The sequence below is a fragment of the Octopus sinensis genome, linkage group LG7, assembly GCF_006345805.1.
Source record: "Octopus sinensis linkage group LG7, ASM634580v1, whole genome shotgun sequence".
In the NCBI taxonomy this organism is placed as follows: domain Eukaryota; kingdom Metazoa; phylum Mollusca; class Cephalopoda; order Octopoda; family Octopodidae; genus Octopus; species Octopus sinensis.
In genome coordinates this window covers 79274772-79294743 of record NC_043003.1, presented here as the reverse complement: position 1 = coordinate 79294743, position 19972 = coordinate 79274772, and the positions used below count along the sequence as shown (strand labels likewise).

Genomic DNA, 19972 nt, shown 5'->3' with positions numbered 1-19972 from the left:
TTCCCTCCCATGTATTCTCTTGTCATCATCATCATACATCCATTTTCCATGCTGGCATGGATTAGATGGTTTGACTGGAGCTGGAGAGCTTTACCATGCTCCGGTCTGTTTTGGTTTGGTTTCTGTGGCTGGATACACAACTTCTTGTAATAGCATGTTCATGTGTGTGCTGCTATCATTCTGTACCCACTTTTCCTCAACAATAGTTTAATTTGCACTGACACAATACTTTGCAGCCCAGAATGCTTCATTTCACTGATTCTCTGTCAATGAACATTGCCAGACTTCTTACTTTCAGCTTTTCTTCATGCTACTTATACCTGACATCTAACTTCTCTTTTCTTACCATCTTCCAAAGTCTTTCCTGAGCTAACTCTTAGCCTCTATGACTCTAGCTACTGTGTCAATCATCCTACCATCATGTTAACTTTGTTTCATCTTCAGATCTTGTCTGTAACTTGCATTTTATCCTGTAAAAAATGTGAACTGTTCTCTATAAGTCTGACTCCTCCTCCTCCTTTTGGATGTATTTGTCACCTAGTACTTCTTTCAGTCTACATCTGCAGAGAAATCTTTCAGCTTACATATAAGATGGTATCAAAAGGTTCCTGGACTAGTTATGTTTAATGAAAAAAATAGCTTATTTACTTAAGTTTTAACATCATTTTCTTCGAAATAGTCAACTTGCGCAGCACTTCACCAGTCCCAGCATTCCTACCACTTTTTTAACCCAGCCTGAAAGTCGTTTACCGTAAGTCAGTTGAGGACCTTCTGCCATTCACTCTGGATCTCGATAATGGTGTTAAAACAGCGACCTTTGAGTTGCATTTTCATCTAGGGGAAGAGATGGAAGTCCACAGGTGAATAGGTTGGGTGCAGAAGCAATACCATGTTGTTTTTAGCAAGAAACGCATGAGTGAAGAGAGCTCAGTGAAGAATCCAATTCTTCACACTCCACAGATATGGTTGCTTTCACCAAATATCTTCCCTCAATCACTTCAAAATGTCACAGTAGAACTTTTGATTGATGGTCTGGTCCGGGAAGGGGGGGGGGTACAAATTCTTGATGCACAATACCATTTTTTGGGAGTGATGTTTGTGGCAGGGCTTCCTGATAGTTCAACGCCTTCTAGGGATTTTCTTCTACTTTTGAATCACCTGTGCCACTAGAAACATTGTGTATGACCCATTGCCTCATCGCCATAAGCTTGCCCAAGTATGCTCAATGTCTCTGTAGCAGGCTTCCCAAGTCTAATGCAAAATTTCATATTGGCTCTTTGTTCCTGTCCATGACAAAATTGCAGCCTTCAGTATACATGTAATCACAATAACACAAATTTAAGTAAACACAACAATGTCACTTGGCACACTGCCTCATGAAGATCACTGCTATTTCTCACTGTGCACACACAACCGTGTGCTGCCATTTGTTGGTACGCTACAGAACTAGTCCAGGAACATTTTGATATCATCTTGTACATTCCTTCTCCAGATCATTCTAAGTCTGTAAATCTGATTAACTCTTAATCCTGCAGTAACTGACTACTAGTCTATATTGAGTGGTACACTTCACAGGAGGAACAGACTTAGTATTCACAAACAGTTGCTTATCCCATTTCCTGATGGGTATAAGTCTATTTCACATGTGTGTGTTCATGATTGGCAAATAATCAAAGTTCCCTAATGTTGGATTTGCAAATTGTTGTCAATTGCTTCACCAAACTCAAGAGCCTAGATGATATTCCAAAATAATTAGATTATACTAAATTGCATGATATAAAATATATTAACTGTGTGGTATTATCCTTTGTGATTTTATAAATCATGTTAATGGGGTGATATTTCAAATTATACTAACCTAAGCAAAAAAATATTTTCTACTAAAATACCTCAATTCTTCATAAGATAAACAAATAGAAAATAAAATTCCATTAGCTAACTGCTAATAGCTGAGTTTATTTATATTAACATTAACTGCTATATTATAATTATTGATGCTAACAGCTATACTATATTGTTCCCAGTCATTGAAGCAATGTTAACCAGCATGGATATCTTTCCTGATGATGCCACCTGTTGTATAGCATATATGTTTTTTTCTTGCTTATGTGTCTGTTTGTTGTCTATTATTGTTTATCAGCTTGATACCCTATATGTTTGTCTGTCTGTCTGTCTGTGTCAATGACTTATCGGATCTGTCTTACAAATTCTTTCTTGTTTCTATTTATCTATAACTCCCATTGCCTTTCAACTTTCTAACTCATCTTCGTCTTTACCCATTTAGCATTCAGGTTACTCTGTCAAATGTAATTCTTATTTATTCACATTGTTTGGAATTAATCATGCATTATCTCAGCTCGTGAGATTTTGATGATGTAACTGTTTATTTTTTTAGAATGTCATTACAGGGTGGGTATGAGAGGTTGGTTTAAATACAAAATAGGTAGAATTCTTACATCAGATATAGCCAGCCAGTTTAAATGCTAAAGAGTTCATCTAAACTGTTTCCATGCTGTTGTTTCTCTAATCCTCTCTAATTGTCTTTAACACTAACCAAGAATAAATTCTTAATTTACATGTTTCAATTAATTTGCAAAATATTTAAGAATTTGGAGGACAAGGGAAAGGTAGAGAATAACATAACTTTTTAAAATTTACTTATTTATTTTGCTTTGTCAGGAGGAAGGGCAATGTTTATGAACCTTTTCAGGTTCTCCAAGACTACTGGGAGAAAATCATTCCCAAATTGGAAACTTGGCTCAAATGCTTATAACAGAATGGAAAATTCTACAAATGCGCAACCAAAGGCCTTGTATTTGTGTTAACTGGATGATTGTTCAAGCTGGTGTTTGAGATACAATTAGATAAAAGTCTAATGTTTGTCTATTGAAGTGTCATGATTTATTATAATAACAGTCTATAAGTGGTGATCCAATGAGGGAGCTTTTGCATCAATCATGGGCAAACTGCAACCTTCAAGACTTTCTGAACGGCATGTCAATGAAAAGTTACCTTGAATTTAAAAAAATTTTTTATGATGGTGATACCTGATGATGAGCCATGTGTCATAGTCATTTGACCTGTTTCTTAAAAAAAGATTGCCCATGCCTGTTGTATATAGTCATTCAACAGTCTAGAAATTGCAGACAAATATCCAGTGAGTATCTACCCTATTATCTTAGAAAAGAAGGACACCTTTGGATATTGTTGTTCTGGGTGCACAGTATGGGATAAAAAAAAGATTAGACACTGATTGTCTCTGACTCTGTTCAATCAGTGTTAATCTTGGGTTAAACAATAACATATAATAACCTCATCTTGTTTAGCCCTAGGACAGCTCTGATTGGACAGACTTTATGATCAAAAGTATTCCAGCTGTGACTCTCTCGACCAGGCTTGGGCATGGTTACATGGTCAACAAGTTTGCTTTGCAGCTACATTGTTCTAGGTCCACCTCCTTGCACAGCATTTTGGGCAAGTGCCTTCTACCACAGCCCTGGACCAACTAATACCTTGTAAAAGTGACTTTGGTGGATGGTAAATGTAAAAAATCCATTGTCTGTGTGTGTGTGTGTGTGTATTCAAATATGAACTAACAACACACACTTTGTGTATGTGTATTTGATTTTGTGCTTATATCATATATATATACACACACACACACACACACACATTTGTAATGTGTGTGTGAGAGAGAGAGAGAGAGAGAGAGAGCAGTGTGTGTATGTGTCATCATCACCATTATATTTCAGTGTCCATCTTCCATGTCAGCATACGTTGCATGGTTTAACAGGTTCTGCAAGGCCTAAGAGCAGCATTCTACTCCACTATGGTTTCTATGGATACTTTTCCTAACAATAATCACTTCACACACACACACACACACACTGATTGTTTTTTCTTCTTGTCCAATATACTTCACTGAGGAGATATAATAAATCCAAAACATGTCCGTTCTTTAAGTTAGCCCTTTTAGATTAAATGATTCAAAAACTTCCACTTGAATCATTACTTAGTTTATCACCTTCATTCCTTAGGCAAGAATATCAGCTGGCATTGAAGACAACCTGGGTGGGATCTCTTGATTACAAATGGGTTAACGACTCGGGGAGAGGAGAGGGAAATCTGGTAAGAGAAAGGATGTCGTAATAATTATTTACAATTTTGTTTCTCTTTCTTTCATAGTGGCCGGCAATAATTTCTGGGAGAAGAATCCTCACCGTTTTTTCAACAAAAAGAATGAATCTTTCGAACCATTAAGTATGGTAATGTTTTACAGTTGGATAGCTTTGGCTACACTGGCAGTCCTTGGAGTACTCACACTGTTCCGGCACAGGCACAGGGTAAGAATCTATGTTGTTATTACTGATACTCCTCTCAATTCAACACACGTAACCATGTATCTTTATCCTTGCACAATCTTCATAGATAAGTATTGGTGACATAGTACCATAGAAAATATTTCGTAAGAGGAAAATAAGCAGGGAAATTGAACACTCGTTAGTGTGAGCATGTACACGTACGTACAGTCACTGATGTGACTGTGTGATTAAGCAGCTTGCTTCTGAACCATGAGTTCAGTCCTACATTACAGCACCTTGGGTAAGTGTTTTCTTTTATAGCACCAGGTCAGCCAATGCCTTTGCAAATGTACAAAAGGTGTTGGTATGAATTATACTTTGTAAACTCAAATGTTTTAATGTCCAATTTTTTTTATGATAGCACCAGTCAGATAAGACTTATTGGGGTAGGTGTTTCTGCTACCAGATACACTTCTTTGTCCTCAACACTTACTTCTATCCATGTAAAGTAAAACTTTCCTTCATTGAACAACTTAACTGCTCTTTTTTTTTTTTTTTTGCCATTTTGAGGTATATTTAAGCATATCTGATTGTCTGAGAGCTGCATAAACAATTATAAATATTTGTTTGTTTTTACCTCCATTTCCCTTTCTAGTATGACTTAAATGTGTATATTTCCAGAGGTATTGTCTTACAGCCAGATGCCCCTTCTGTCACTAACCTTACCTGTTTTTCAATTAAGGTGTGTCTAATTCCACACTTCTTTGAATGTTCAAAGCCAGTAGATGACCCATTCACAGGAAAATAATAACATCACTGCCTGAGATTGAGCAATGTTCAGTGGGTGTAGACAAACAAACACACGCACTCACACACATATATATCAGCTACTTTCTCATATATGAGCAAAGCCATTGCTAGAAATAATCACCGAAATGAGTCATTGTCGATGCAATGTGAGGCCTTTGTATGGCTCTTGATCCTGGTGAAAGATTTGCACATTCTATTGCATAATGCACAGCTGTACTGGCTGGCAGAAGAAACAGGTGCCACAGAATGAACTCTTTTGACATTTCTTTTTCTATCCTCCAACTGAGAGAGACACCTTTCCACATGTTGCACATTTTCTGTTGTGAACAATAGCCATATCACTATTTACCATAAAGAGAACCATCCGAACATGACCGTTGCCAGTGCCGCCCCGACTGGCCTCCGTGCCAGTGGCACGTAAAATGCACCATCCGATTGTGGCCATTGCCAGCCTCGTCTGGCACCTGTGCCGGTGGCACGTAAAAAGCACCATTCGATCGTGGCCATTTGTCAGTCTCGTCTGGCACCTGTGCAGGTGGCATGTAAAAAGCACCCACTACACTCACGGAGTGGTTGGCGTTAGGAAGGGCATCCAGCTATAGAAACACTGCCAGATCAGACTGGGCCTGGCACAGCCTTCTGGCTTCCCAGATCCCCGGTCGAACCGTCCAACCCATGCTAGCATGGAAAGCGGACGTTAAACGATGATGATGATGATGATGATGATTCCTGTGAGTTCTCTGATGGTTGACCAAGTCTACACGACTCATGCACCTCCTCTCACAAATCACACTGTGACTGCTCAAACGGTCGATGGTTTGGCTAATTCCATCTGACCACATAATATAAACAGCCAAGCGCAATGTAATGCCATAAAGGAAAAATTTGTCACTAAGTATGACTATGCATACAATTATGTGTGTATATTGTGTTATTCTTACAACGTTGAGTTTTTTCATTCTTATTTCTAGCAATGTTGGTGCTTCGGCATCCTTAGTTACACTTAGTGACAATTCAATTTTACCTTTATGGTATTATATTGCAGCTATTATAGAGAATTATATAGAAGACGGCGAGCTGGCAGAATTGTTAGCACGCCGGGCGAAATGCTTAGTGGTATTTTGTCTGCCGCTACATTCTGAGTTCAAATTCCGCCGACGTCGACTTTGCCTTTCATCCTTTCAGGGTCGATTAAATAAGTACCAGTTACGCACTGGGGTCGATATAATCGACTTAATCCATTTGTCTGTCCTTGTTTGTCCTCTGTGTTTAGCCCCTTGTGGGTAGTAAAGAAATAGGTATTATATTGCAGCTAGCAGTTTATATTAATTATATAGGGGTATGTGTGTAGTGAATAGATAGGGATAAAATATCCAGGTGGATCCTGTTAGGCCATTCAGTCATAATCCAGGTTATGGCTAACCGCATTCAGTTGTAAAGGAGTACCTAAGCCTACTTGAGGTAAGCAGTCCCAGTCTAATTTATCCGATGGGTTAATCCTGGGCTCACTTCACTGGATTATAGTGTAGAAAACCGTGGTTTCGCGGCAGTAACACCGTTGTGTGGGTTTGGGGAAGAGTAAATTATAACATTTGGATAACATATATATTGTTTGAATCACACTCACTCTCACTCACTCACATATATTTTTTGGCAATGTGTATATATATTCTCTCTCTCTCTTTTATTACTAGGTTACTGGCTATGTATATGACTTTCATCTGAGACATCGAGCTGGTCATGTGGAGGAAGACAGACGCCTCTTGAAGAATGCCTATGCTTAGAATTCAAGACTTTTTTTAATTGTAGTCAAACCTTATTTCTCTATCAGCTTTCTCTTTCCTTTCCTTTCCCTCTTTTATTCTTTTATTTTTCCTTTCAGTAATCCGTGCATTTATTCTTTTAGCAGTCTTTTATCTGTGATGTCATTATTGACCGATGATGATGATGATGATGATGACGACGATGATGATGACACTGTCTCTAGAGTGTTTATGAATCACTGAAACTTTCGTTTTCATCTTTACTGTTTTGTTCATATGTGTGTGATGTGAGTGTACACACGCAAGCACATGCACACATGCACACACACACACATTGGGCTCAGGAGGAAAAAAAATACTCAATTTTAGTAGAGTTTGTATTTTTTATTTGAAGCTGTTGATTCATTCTCTGTTCTGATGGAGTGACTGATCAGCTTTGACAGAATACTCACACACACACACACACACACGCATGCACTTACACACCTATACATATCTATATCGACACATACACATATCTATACATTTGTATATATATATATATATAAATTTTTGTAAGTTTCACTGTGTTACTACAGGTGCTTGCTTGATTTATAAAAATATTGATTATATATGAATATGTATATGTAGTGGAAAACAGCGATTAAATGATGATTGATACATACACACACACACACACACCACACACACACACACACACACACACAACACACACACACACATATATATATATATATATATATATATATATATATATATAAAAAACATGGTACTTCGACTTTCAGTGATTTTATATGTATAAAACAACATGGAGCATTGACATTCATTCATTCATTTATATATATATATATATATATATATATATATATATACACACACACATGCACACAATTAGTTTCACGTTTTTCATGTTTTGTAGTGCTATTATCTCTGTTAAATCCACATATATATACACGCAGAGACACAACACACAAAAATTAATAAAAACAAACTTTTTCTTATAATTTTTTTTTGTAAATATTTTGCTTCTTGTGAAAGGAAGGAAGCAAAGAGAGAATTTTCTAACAAGAAAGTGAGTGAACCTCTAAATAATTGAATGTCAACAAGTGTGAGACAGCTAAGTGTGTAAAGGAATTTTTACATTGGCAGCAGATGATGATGGTCCGCAAAAGTCTTCGTTTGGCAATGTTGTGTATAATTGAAATATTTTGGCATTAATTTTAATTAAATGCATAAAAGCCTTTTGATTGCGTATAGTTTTAAAAGCGTTTGTAACTTAAAGTGTTAACAATTACTGCAGAGTTGGTAACTCCTCTTATCTAATGTCTTGTGCTATCTAATTAGGCTCATTTGCATTCTGAGTTCAAGCCCTGTCGAGGTTACCTTTGTTGTCATTACAGGATTGATAAAATAAAGTAGCTGTCTACTTACTGGGGTTGGCTTAATCTTCATCTCAAAATTTTTTGCCTTTTGCCTTTGTTAGGAATAATAATAATATTAGTAGTAGTAGTAATAATAATAATAATAATAATAATAATAATAATAGATAAGTAGATACATTAAAGTAGTGACTGAGGGGAAAATGAACTTAATACCAGTTGAAATATGTTTGAGGGATAATTTCACCCATACAAAGGTTTCTCACTGCAGTTTGTCATGGAGGATGATTGTCACTGTTGACAAACAAGAAGGTGTAGAAATGCTGTAATCAGTTCAGAGTGACCCCTATAAGACTGGTGTATACATGTATTTCAAAGCAGTTATCTTCTCGTCAGCACCTCTAGAGTTGCCTCTCTTTGGTATGTTGTGCTGATAAGAAGATAACTACTTTGAAATAAATGTACCAGTTCAATAGGCGGGGCTCTGAAATGACCATGGTGTTTTTACTCCTTTCTTAATCTCCAGCAAGAAAATTTCTTCACCCCCAAACTGCATGGGTTCAAATATCTCTCAAACAAATTTGAACTGGTATAAAGTTTAATGGTAATAATTATTATTATTATTCTGGATAAGGCAGTGAGCTGGCAGAATTGCTAGCACACCAGGCAAAACACTTAGCAGCATTTCTCCCAACTCTTAACATTCTGAGTTCAAATTCCACCAAGGGCAACTTTGCCTTTTATCTTTTTGGAGTCAATGAAATAAGTACCTGTGGAGCACTGGGGTCTATGTAATCAACTATCCCCTCCCCCTAAATTTCAGACCTTGTGCCTGTAGTAGAAAGGATTATTATGGATGATGTAATTAATAGAGTTATGAACTAACTGCTTTGTGGAACAGTTATCTCTCTTCTCTTTATGGATTCAATTTTGTTATCTAATCTTCCTGGATGGAGGTGGTGGATAATAACAAAATAAGAATTCATTCATACACAATTACCTGACTATTTTGGTCAATCAACTATAATCCGCTGCAGAAGATTTGTAGCTTCATGTCAAAAATGATAAGATCAAGATGATTTTTCACTTATTATTATTATTATTTAAGGGGCGAGCTGGCAGAATTGTTAGCGTACTGGATGAAATGCTTAGCTGTATTTCGCCCGTCGTTATGTTTGAGTTCACATTCTGCCAAGGTTGACTTTGTTTTCATCCTTTCGGGATCGATAAAATAAGTACCAGTGAAACACTGGGGTCGATGTAATCAACTAGTCCCTTCCCACCAAATTTTAGGCCTTGTGCCTTTAGTAGAAAGGATTATTATTATTATTATTAAGGTGATGGGCTGGAAGAATCATTACCATGCTAGTCAAAATGCTTAGCAGCATTTCTCCGACTCTGTATTCTGAGTTCAAATTCTGCCAAGATCAATATTACCTTTCTTCCTTTTAGGTTTGATAAAATAGAATACCAGTCAAGTACTGGGATCAATGTAATCAACTTACTCGCTTCCATCTAAAATTGCTGGTCTTGTACCAAAATGTTATTATTATTGTTAGTGGTGATGGTGAATTTGAGAATTGTTAGAGCATCTTGACAAATGTCAAAACAATTTTTTAAATGTTAATTTGCACCACAATTTTAATGTCCCAATTCAGTGAAATATCTTTGCCAAAACTTCCTTATACATAAACAAAGTGGTAAATGATGTTTACCTTACAAACAGCGGAATTGACTGTTTTACTGATTGAAGGACTTAGTAAAAAAGTTTACCCACCTCTAAAATAAGTAGTTCAAAGTGGAAGAAGGAACTACATTCAGTAAATTGAAATAGGTTTACTACATAATTGACTGCTTTACTGACTGGTGGTTCTAGTAAATCTGTTATTTTTATAATTTTTTCTTTCTTTCTTTTCCATTCATCACACGGTCTATTGTGTGAATGAAATATTGATGGCCATTTATTTTTTGATGGCTTGCAAGGAAACAATATACTTTACTCAAAGATAATATACAAACCTTACTTTTCCTTAGATTACGTATGTGAATTCAGTAATAGATAAATTGAATAAATTCTCTTTTTTATTTTGCTTCTCTGAACAAATTACTAAAAAAAAAATCATCTTGATCTGAGGATAGCACAAGACAAATGGACAGAGAAACACAGATCTTATAATATAGATTCTGCAACTATACTGACATATCATTTTTTTTTTTTGACCCCAAATATGTAACTCACTAGCTACATAGTAGCTGTCTTATACTATATATATATATATATATATATATATATTGTAAAAATAATATGTGATTTCAAAATGGATAATGCTTTATTTACCCCAAAGAAAGTAAAAAAAAACTGTGATAACATTTTCTATCTAAATTCTATAATATTTTCATGGAACTGATATTATTTCATATATATATATATAATATATATATATATATATATATTATATTATATATATATATTATATATATATATTATATATGTAAAAATTTGTGAACTGGAGTTTTGTTTTTATATGTACTCTTTACTTTTAAATATAACATTTTTTTTTTTAAAACATTTTCTTATTAATTATTCCTTTTAATATCGGTTTAATGAACTTTGAAAAGTATTTTTAATATTCATGCTTTCATTTTCTTAATTCAGTTTTATTATTTGGGAAAAAATTTTACAATTTTCTCTCCGTAACCGTTTTCTTCTACTAATACTGATTGGAAGATAAGCTGAAATTAAATTTATGTAATTCAACATTTTGCTAAATTTGTGGATATTTGTTTTTTTTTATTTAAAAAAAATTTAATTTAATTTCTATTACTTTCAGTATTTTATTATTGTAATAATAATAATGACAACAATAAATAAGGGTGCATATGTGTATATTAGAAATAAGAAGTCATTTTAATATACTTTTGAAGCACAAACATTTAAAACAGAGAAACTTTGTGAAATACAAACATTGTTGCTTGATATAAAAAAAATATTTATTTCATTTTAATTAACGGATGCTGGAGATTCAATTTAGATTATCATTTAATGAACCAAATTTAACCCTTTAGCATTGAAGCTGGCCGTATCCAGCCAAAATATTCTGTTTTATGTACAAACTTGCCAATTCTGACCTCTAACACCTACCCTACAATGTCATTCTACAAATATACAGTCACATCATTGAAATCTCAAAGCTACAAAATAATACATGATTAATTCATAACGATGCAAATAATTAACTAGAGTTACATTTGAAAAAGTAATTTGCATGTAAAGTGTTTACATGAAACATCGTGTTGTATACAACTTGTGCATATTTTGTATATGAAGCATCTGCTGGGTTTTCCAGGGATAGGTTCTCATTGCCCTCTCCCAATCTTTAAAAAGGTTAGGTCAGATATCATTTTCATCTCTATACTACATACACACTCATGCAGTGTTTGTGTATTGAAGTAGTTTATAAATCTCTCAGTTGGTACTTAATTTCTTATGTGCGTCTGTTCAAACGACAGCAAACTTAATGGAATTTGTCAGTTCATCGCTTTGCTACATGATCTATCGCATATAGCGAAAAACTCTTAGAAACTGAATTTTCAGCCTTTTCTCATGCATGTAGAGTTGCCAGTGCAAATGAATCAAAGTTGAGCTAAGGGAAGTAACTCGGAATGGCCATTGGCTTATAGTGGAAAGGTATTGAACAAGGAAACATTAAATATACAAAGTAAATTTTTATATTTATTGAAATTATGTCCTCTTCAAGAACAGCTAGAACAATCACTTGGTGGCAGTTGAAACCATATGCAAATGCTAAATGTAGGTAGAATCAAATTTTCTCTAAAACTGACCTACCATTAAAGAAAACCAGTTTGATTGTGAGGAGATGATAACTGAACAATTTTTTTCTAACTTAGGTGTCACCAGCATATATATATATACACATACATAACTATACATATACATAAACAGCTATGTGTATGTATATAATATATATATATATATATATATATATATATAAATGGGATTAAAAGATCCTGGCAAATATCAATTAAGTGTTCAGTATAAAATGATGTGGTTAAATTTCCAACAATCAGATACTAGTAAATGTAAGTAGATTATAAATCCCAGGTAAATTCAACAATTGTTTCAGTTATATATATATATATATATATATAATATATATATATATATATATATATATATATATATGTATGTATGTATGTATATATAACAATTTAGTCAGGTATTAAATAACCACCTAAGATATATTAAATATCCAAAGAATTTACTGATTTTTCATGAAATATTTAAGAAGATATGTCGATCTGATGAAACCTCATTATAAATTAAACAGTATTTTATTATTCTTGAAAAGTTTGGTTTTATTAATGAAGTGGAAACAGCTGTAATTTACGAGATGCGTCGTTTGTTTGTATAAAATAATAAAATTGAATTGAATTTATCATTTAATGATTAAATTATTTAATTGTTCAATTTATTGTTTTTGGTTTCCATTTCTAATTTATATATATATAGGCAATATTTTTAAAATTAATAATAATATCCTCGAAAATAAATGTTAATACATTACCAAAGTAATCTAAATTGGTGAAATTCCAACTGAACATCTGAAAAAAATTTAGCAGTTAATAAACGCTAACAAAAAAAAACCCCACCTAAATCAAATTGAACTTAAAACATTCTTTCATTCAACCATTAGCAACGTCATTGAATAACTAATTTGCTTAATGAAAAGAGAAATAAAAATAAAAAAATAAACATATTTATGAAAAGTCATTCAATTGTTGAAGTTACTAATGATGAAATTCAAATAAAAGATAAAAATAAAGCACAATACTAATTCTACATTTTGACAATTTGAAATCTATATAGAAAAATAACCTGAAAATAAGTATTTTTACATGCAATTATTGATGATGTTGCTGGATAATTAGAGAATAAGAATTATAGACAAGAATTCTACAGTATGCTTAAAGAGATAACTAAAGAATACAAACTACACACACATGTATACATGCACACACACGCACACACACGTATATGTGTATGGCTGTGTGGTAAGTAGCTTGCTTACTAACCACATGGTTCTGGGTTCAGTCCCACTGTGTGGCACCTTGGGCAAGTGTTTTCTACTATAGCCTCAGGCTGACCGAAGCCTTGTGAATAGATTTGGTAGACAGAAACTGAAAGAAGCCTGTCATATATATATATATGTTTGTGTGTCTGTGTTTATGCCCCCCCCCCTCACCATAGCTTGACAACTGATGTTGGTATGTTTATGTCCCCATAACTTAGCAGTTCGGCAAAAGAGACTGATAGAATAATAAGTCCTGGGGATCGATTTCTTTGACTAAAAGGCAGTGCTCCAGCATGGCCGCTGTCAAATGACTGAAACAAATAAAAGAATTACACAAACATACACACATATATTTATTTATATATATGATTATGAGGATTAATTGCTGGTTTAGAAGAACCAGGAGAAGAAAAGAAAATATTGGTAAGAATGTAGCAAAAGAAAATCTTAAGACAATGTTTTGGAGGAAGCTATAATAATAATAATTATAATATTTTCTTGTATTGGCCCCGTGGGCCTATGCTACTGAGTATAATACAAGGAAATTTTCTTTTTAAAAAAAATTAAAGTGGGGTTTACATTGAGTAAAAGGGTGTCAGTATAGTAACAGAGTTAATTTTCGGAACCATCTAAGCTACTTAATGAGTTGTAGAGAAGATAAATTCTTGTGTCAATCTGTTATTTCCTTAATTTATTAGTTATCTCCATATAATAATAAATGTTATAGATTTCAGTTGATTGATTTCTCCAGTCACACTTTACATTGTATAGAAAGGGGGAGAGGGAGTAAAAGAGAGAATTAACATGGAAGGTGCAGGTTGAGTGCACATACTAGGCTTTGTGGAAGGAGGAGGAAGAGTAGGGGTAAAGGACAGTTATGGATGGAGTTATGAAAATGAGAAATTTGTTTACTTAATTTCATTTTAAGCTCATAAATATTTTCTTTTAGAAATTAATACTCATTCCTTCATAAAAACCAAAATTGTTGATAAAATAATGTTTGTATGGCATATTTCTTGATATTACTCATGGTGGCAAAAGTTTAAAACTATACTTCCAAAATTACCCTTAATGGTTTAATTTCCTCTTTGAAATTATTAAGTTTCTATTTTAAGTACCTCATCTATAATTTTATATATATATATATACATATATATATATATATATCTGTAAGATAATATGTGACAATTATTCAATAGCCAAGATAAAACTCTGAGTTTCGGATGCCAAAGTGGAAATCCACCACAACATCTCTTCGGTTATCTGGCCAGAGTTTTATCTTGGCTATTGAATAATTGTCACATATTATTTTACAGATAAATTTCCTCTATTTACATAATATTGAGGTCTCTTTCTTTCTTTTGTTATCTTACCGTTTTTACCAATATATATATATATATATATATATAGGTGAGCTCTGAAGAAATAGTTCTTTTTGATCAAGGACTATGAACCACCATGATCATCCAATATTTATTTCAGACAATATATTTAGGACCATGTCATCCAATTTTCTTTTTAAAGAGACTGTGAGGTAATATATACAAAAGAGATTTGTTTGCGAATTTTTGCAGGTCGTGCGACCACATTGGGGTTATATTGCTTGTTTTTAATGTTGGTCTAATCAAAGAAATGCGAAGTATGTACATAATCACAGATCATTGATCATAACAAAACGGATGGAAGACAAACACACACATACAAACACACATGTTCAGGTGAATCTTATAAATACATAACAATTGTGGTGTGCTAATTCAGATTGAGTTTTATTGTACTATAGACAAGGCATTCTAGACAAGGTGTCTTGCTCTCGTTGTGAAATTGTTATCCGAAAATCTGTGTTCTTCGAGAATGAGATTATTATTTCAAAAACAAGTAAGTGTGCAGCTTGTTCAGTGAATTTGACAGCTTACATCAAGCAAAAGAATGCATATATATGCTGAGTCAGTGGTTTTGTGCATTTTTCTCCTTTATCATACAGCCTAGTCAAAAGAGGAAGGAAAAAACACCCATGATCCCATAACCTTTTGCGGGGTCTCTGAGATTACTGAAAGGTTGGAGCAGGAGTGAATAAATGAAGGGTGGAATAAATGGCAACTCTTGAATTGCTACTGTGGAAATCAGCACTTTAATCAATATATTGAGTTATCTTCAGACCAGAGACTCTGCTAAAGGTGAGCTGGGCCAAGTCATGGTGTTCAACAGAGTGATATATTAGGACTGCCACGCAAAATCTATGTAATTTTTATGTATAATCGTATTAGTATTTTTGCTATTTTAATAATTTATAGACATGGTTGTGCCTGGCCTGACGGTTCTTAAAGTTGCACACACACACACACACACACACACACACATATATTTATGTCTGTGTATATATATATTTATATATACATACATACATACACACACACATGTATATGCCATATACTCCTATGATATGTTTGTATAAAATGTATTTCTAAATAAAACAAATTATTATATTGGAGATTATTTTGTTTTCTTTATTTCTCTCTTGCTTCACCCTACCACCACTAGTTTATTGACCCCATTCTACACGCTATCTTTTAGTATAAACTTATTACCAGTTCAAATGTGCTGAAGACATATTCGAACCCACGAGAAAGCCATTCACTCCATTTTGTCCAAAACATTTTTCTCGATGACAAAATGTAGTGAATGGCTTTCGCACGGGTTCAAATATAATCTCAAGTGTATTTGAGCTAGTAACAAGTTTAAGTTTGTATGCATTACTTCTTAGTGCTTCTAATCTATATTTTACTATGGTCAGGCCGATGATTAGCGCAACCAAACACAGAACTTTAACCGAAATATAAGAGCGACTTGGTCTTTCGTAGTTAGATCAGTATTCAATGCCGAAGGGGAGATTACTCTTTTGAACTGCATTTATCTATCAATCGGAGTAGAAAGCATTCCTGGCTGCCTTGGTGTGTTTACACCTTTTTGTCTACGGCGACAATTTTTCTCCCTGACCAGATGCACCGAACAGCTTTCTTATGGGTTCCAATATGTCTCTAGCATATTTGAACTGTTATCAAGTTTATCTTTGTACACGTTGCTGCTGAGCGCTTCTGATCCGTATACTATTAGTTCTTGTCACTTTGTCCCTGTATTGTATGCTCTCATATGTACGTCTATAAACTTGGAGTCAGCCCTTTTCTCTTCACTAGCCTTCTTCACCTCTGTTCAACCTGCATCACAGTTTGCTCTTACTGACATTGTACATACATTGTGTTCACCTCTGCACACTGCTGGTTGTCTGTTATTTGTGATAAAACAGGGTAACTGGTAAAAACCCCTTTCGGTCATGAACGATCGTGGGATTGCACCCAGAATATTTCCCTCCGAGGCACAAGTCCGTCAAGGTTGTTTATGGAAGACCAGCGGTCGCCCATGCATACCAGCCATCCCTCCCCACGCCATTGATGTTATCCAAGGGAAAGGCCAATACAACTTGGCCCCAGTGACGTTGCAATTAATTTCTACTTTTGAGTGAACTGGAGCCACATGAAATAAAATGTCTTGCTCAAGAGCACAACACACAGTCTAGTCCAGGAATCAAACTCCCTACCTCGTGATTGTGAGCCCATGCTCTAACTACTGCGCCTTCAATAAAACAGGCAAAATATAAGACATTGATCAAAAGTACTTTCTTTCTGTTTGTTTCAGTCAGAGGACCTCTAAAAGGTTCACAATTATTGCCTTTCCTCATGTGATTCAATCATAGCAACACCCTATAATTAATTGGTTCTAATATTAGTTTTGAATTTTTGGCCCAAGGGGTGGGAGAAAGATGATTACATCAACCCCAGTATCTAACTGGAACTTAGTTTAGCAATCCCAAAAAATGGAAAACAAAGTGAACCTTGGTTGAATTTGAACTCAGAACTCAGACAGATGAAATTGCCACTAAGCATTTTGCTCAGTGTTGTAATAATTCTGCCAGCTTCTCACAAGTGAAACTAATATTGATTTCAAATTTTGCTACAAGGCAACCTGCAGTGTGTAGAGTAATATAAATTACTCTACACACTGCAGGTTGTCTGCTGTTTGTCATATGCAGGTAACATTATACATTACAATGTTGATTAGGGATCATGTGAGGATTTAAGGTTTGTCCAGAGGTGAAAGGGCAGCACTCGTGTCCTTTTAAAGGGTCAGTGAAATTGGTAGGAGGAAGAAAGTTGATGATATTCAAATTTTCAGATTGAAGACTTTACTCAAATGTTTGCGAAAGATTAGACTCTGCTAGAAACACTCAAGGATCAAAGTAGTGGCATTAAATTGGGTAACAGATGAAGTCTACCATCCCTAGAATAACTACAGTCTGTGACTGGCACATATTTTCTGTTAAAGACTTTGGCCTAGATTCTGTGCGGTGAGATTGTACTGAACCTGGAACCAAGGTGTTGGAGTTCACATTTAGTCTGAACAGCAATGAAATTATATTTCTTATTAGAGGGCAGAATTGATAAAGTTCTAGATAAATGCAATGTACAATTTAATTATGTCCCTTTGCAATCAAATCGTAATGCAGTCTTTCTTCTTCTTCCAATCAGGACTCACGCCATTAGCCACAAAGAATAATCTCTAATTCGAGCCTACTCTAAGCTACTAAGAATGCGTGTGGCAACTTGAAAATCCATCCACCACACGTGATAGACTGGCGGCTGCATGGGTGTGAAAGCTATGTTGTTATCCTCATTCCGTAAACGATGGCTTTTAACAGGTGGAGAGCTGAACCATCCTGGAGTACAGAGGATTTGCAATCTAGACTAGGGTCTGAACGTTTACCACACCATAATGAGTTACACCATGGTTCCTCTGATTTGTGGCAGATGTAAGAAGAAAGAGTGAGAGAAAGTTGCGGTGAAAGAGTACAGCCCCCCCCCCCCCCATCCTGGCCGGAGCCTTGTGGAGCTTAGGTGTTTTTGCTTAATAAAACACTCACGATGCCTGGTACAGGGAATCGAAACCACGTTCTTACGACCGTGAGTCCGCTGCCCTAACCACCGGGCCATTGCGTCTCCACTGCTGATGCTGTTGACTTCAATTTTCATCATCATGTGTTTGTAATATTAGGTACCAGTTTTGACTTTCATTCTTTTGGGGCTCAATAAAATGAGTATCAGTTAAAGACTGGGGTCAGTGTAATTGATTTACCCGCTCCCATTGAACTTGCTAGCCTTGTAGCAAAATTTGAAATCAATATTAGTTTCACTTGTGGTGAGAAGCTGGCAGAATTATTACAACACTGAGCAAAATGCTTAGTGGCAATTTCATCTGTCTGAGTTCTGAGTTCAAATTCAACCAAGGTTCACTTTGCTTTCCATTTTTGGGGATTGTTAAACTAAGTTCCAGTTAGATACTGGGGTTGATGTAATCATCTTTCTCCCACCCCTTGGGCCAAAACTTCAAAACTAATATTAGAACCAATTAATTATAGGGTGTTGCTATCATTGAGTCACAAGAGGAAAGGCAGTAATTGTGAACCTTTTAGAGGTCCTCTGGCTGAAACAAACAGAAAGAAAGTACTTTTGATCATAAACCTGACCCAAAAACCTTGCAACTAAGTGGATCCTGTAAGTGGTATCCCTCCCCGAACCCTCTTGAAAGCAACCCACAGGAGATCACCCTGGTTATATGACACAAACTTACTGTGTTAGCGGGATCCAAATCAAAACCCACCAAAATTCCATATTTCATTGTTACTGATCCTAGCTTAATACTGATTTCAAATTTTGGCACAAGGCCAGCAATTTTGAGGGAGTGGGTAATTCAATTACATCAACATCAGTGCTCAACTGGTACTTGTATTGATCCTGAGAGGATGGAAGGCAAAGTGGGTCTCAGCGGAAATTGAACTCAGAACATGAAGAAAGATGAAACACCACTAAGTATTTTGCCCAGTGTGCTAACTATTCTGCCAGTTTATAAATTTTGGCACAAGGCCAGGAATTTCAGGAAGTGGAGTAAACTGAATGCTTTGATTCCAGTGTTAAACTGGTACTTATTTTATCGAACCCACAAAAAGATGAAAAGCAAAACCAACCAGAGGGGAATTTGAGCTCAGAAAGTAAAGTCAGATGAAATGCTGCTTTGCATTTTGTCTGCCATGCTAACTATTCTACCTCACTTGATCAAAATAATGAGATTGTAAAAACAGATACAGCAGCAACGAAATATATTAAAAATCATCAATACAGCATATCTTTATTTATCTGTTACTTTTGTTGAAATTACTATTTTGTTGAAATAGAAAGTCTATTCTGTCAGATTGGACTAAACAGAATAGGAGGAGACACAAGTGTGATATGAAAGATTTCCAAACAATGGACATAAGATAAAATAAAAACAATAATAAATTAGTGAAGAACGAATATATAGTGCGTATGTTTATTTGGCAAGGAAAAAAAAAATGACCTTCATGAAACCTAAGTTATATCAAATATAAAATTTTGGATTTAGGGTTAGAATATGCTAAAAGAATACCATACGAACGAAAAGGTTTTTTCGATCGAATTTCGGTGATTGGCAACTGTTCTTCATATTCATAAAAGTTTAATTAGAAAAAAAAATTAATTTCAGAAAAAAATTTCCTA

The 19972-nt window shown here is 34.8% G+C and overlaps 1 protein-coding gene across 2 annotated transcripts in view; it reads left to right on the top strand.

The window, feature by feature from the left end:
- Window positions 1–7221, top strand: part of LOC115214323 — a 49182-nt gene extending 41961 nt beyond the window's left edge. For both annotated transcript variants that reach the window (XM_029783504.2, XM_029783503.2), the window contains 2 exons: window positions 4186–4343; window positions 6806–7221. In XM_029783504.2, the coding sequence (XP_029639364.1) occupies window positions 4186–4343; window positions 6806–6895 (248 nt within the window). In that variant the 3' untranslated portion in view covers window positions 6896–7221. The remainder of the gene's footprint in view (window positions 1–4185; window positions 4344–6805) is intronic.
- Window positions 7222–19972: the final 12751 nt, after the last annotated feature.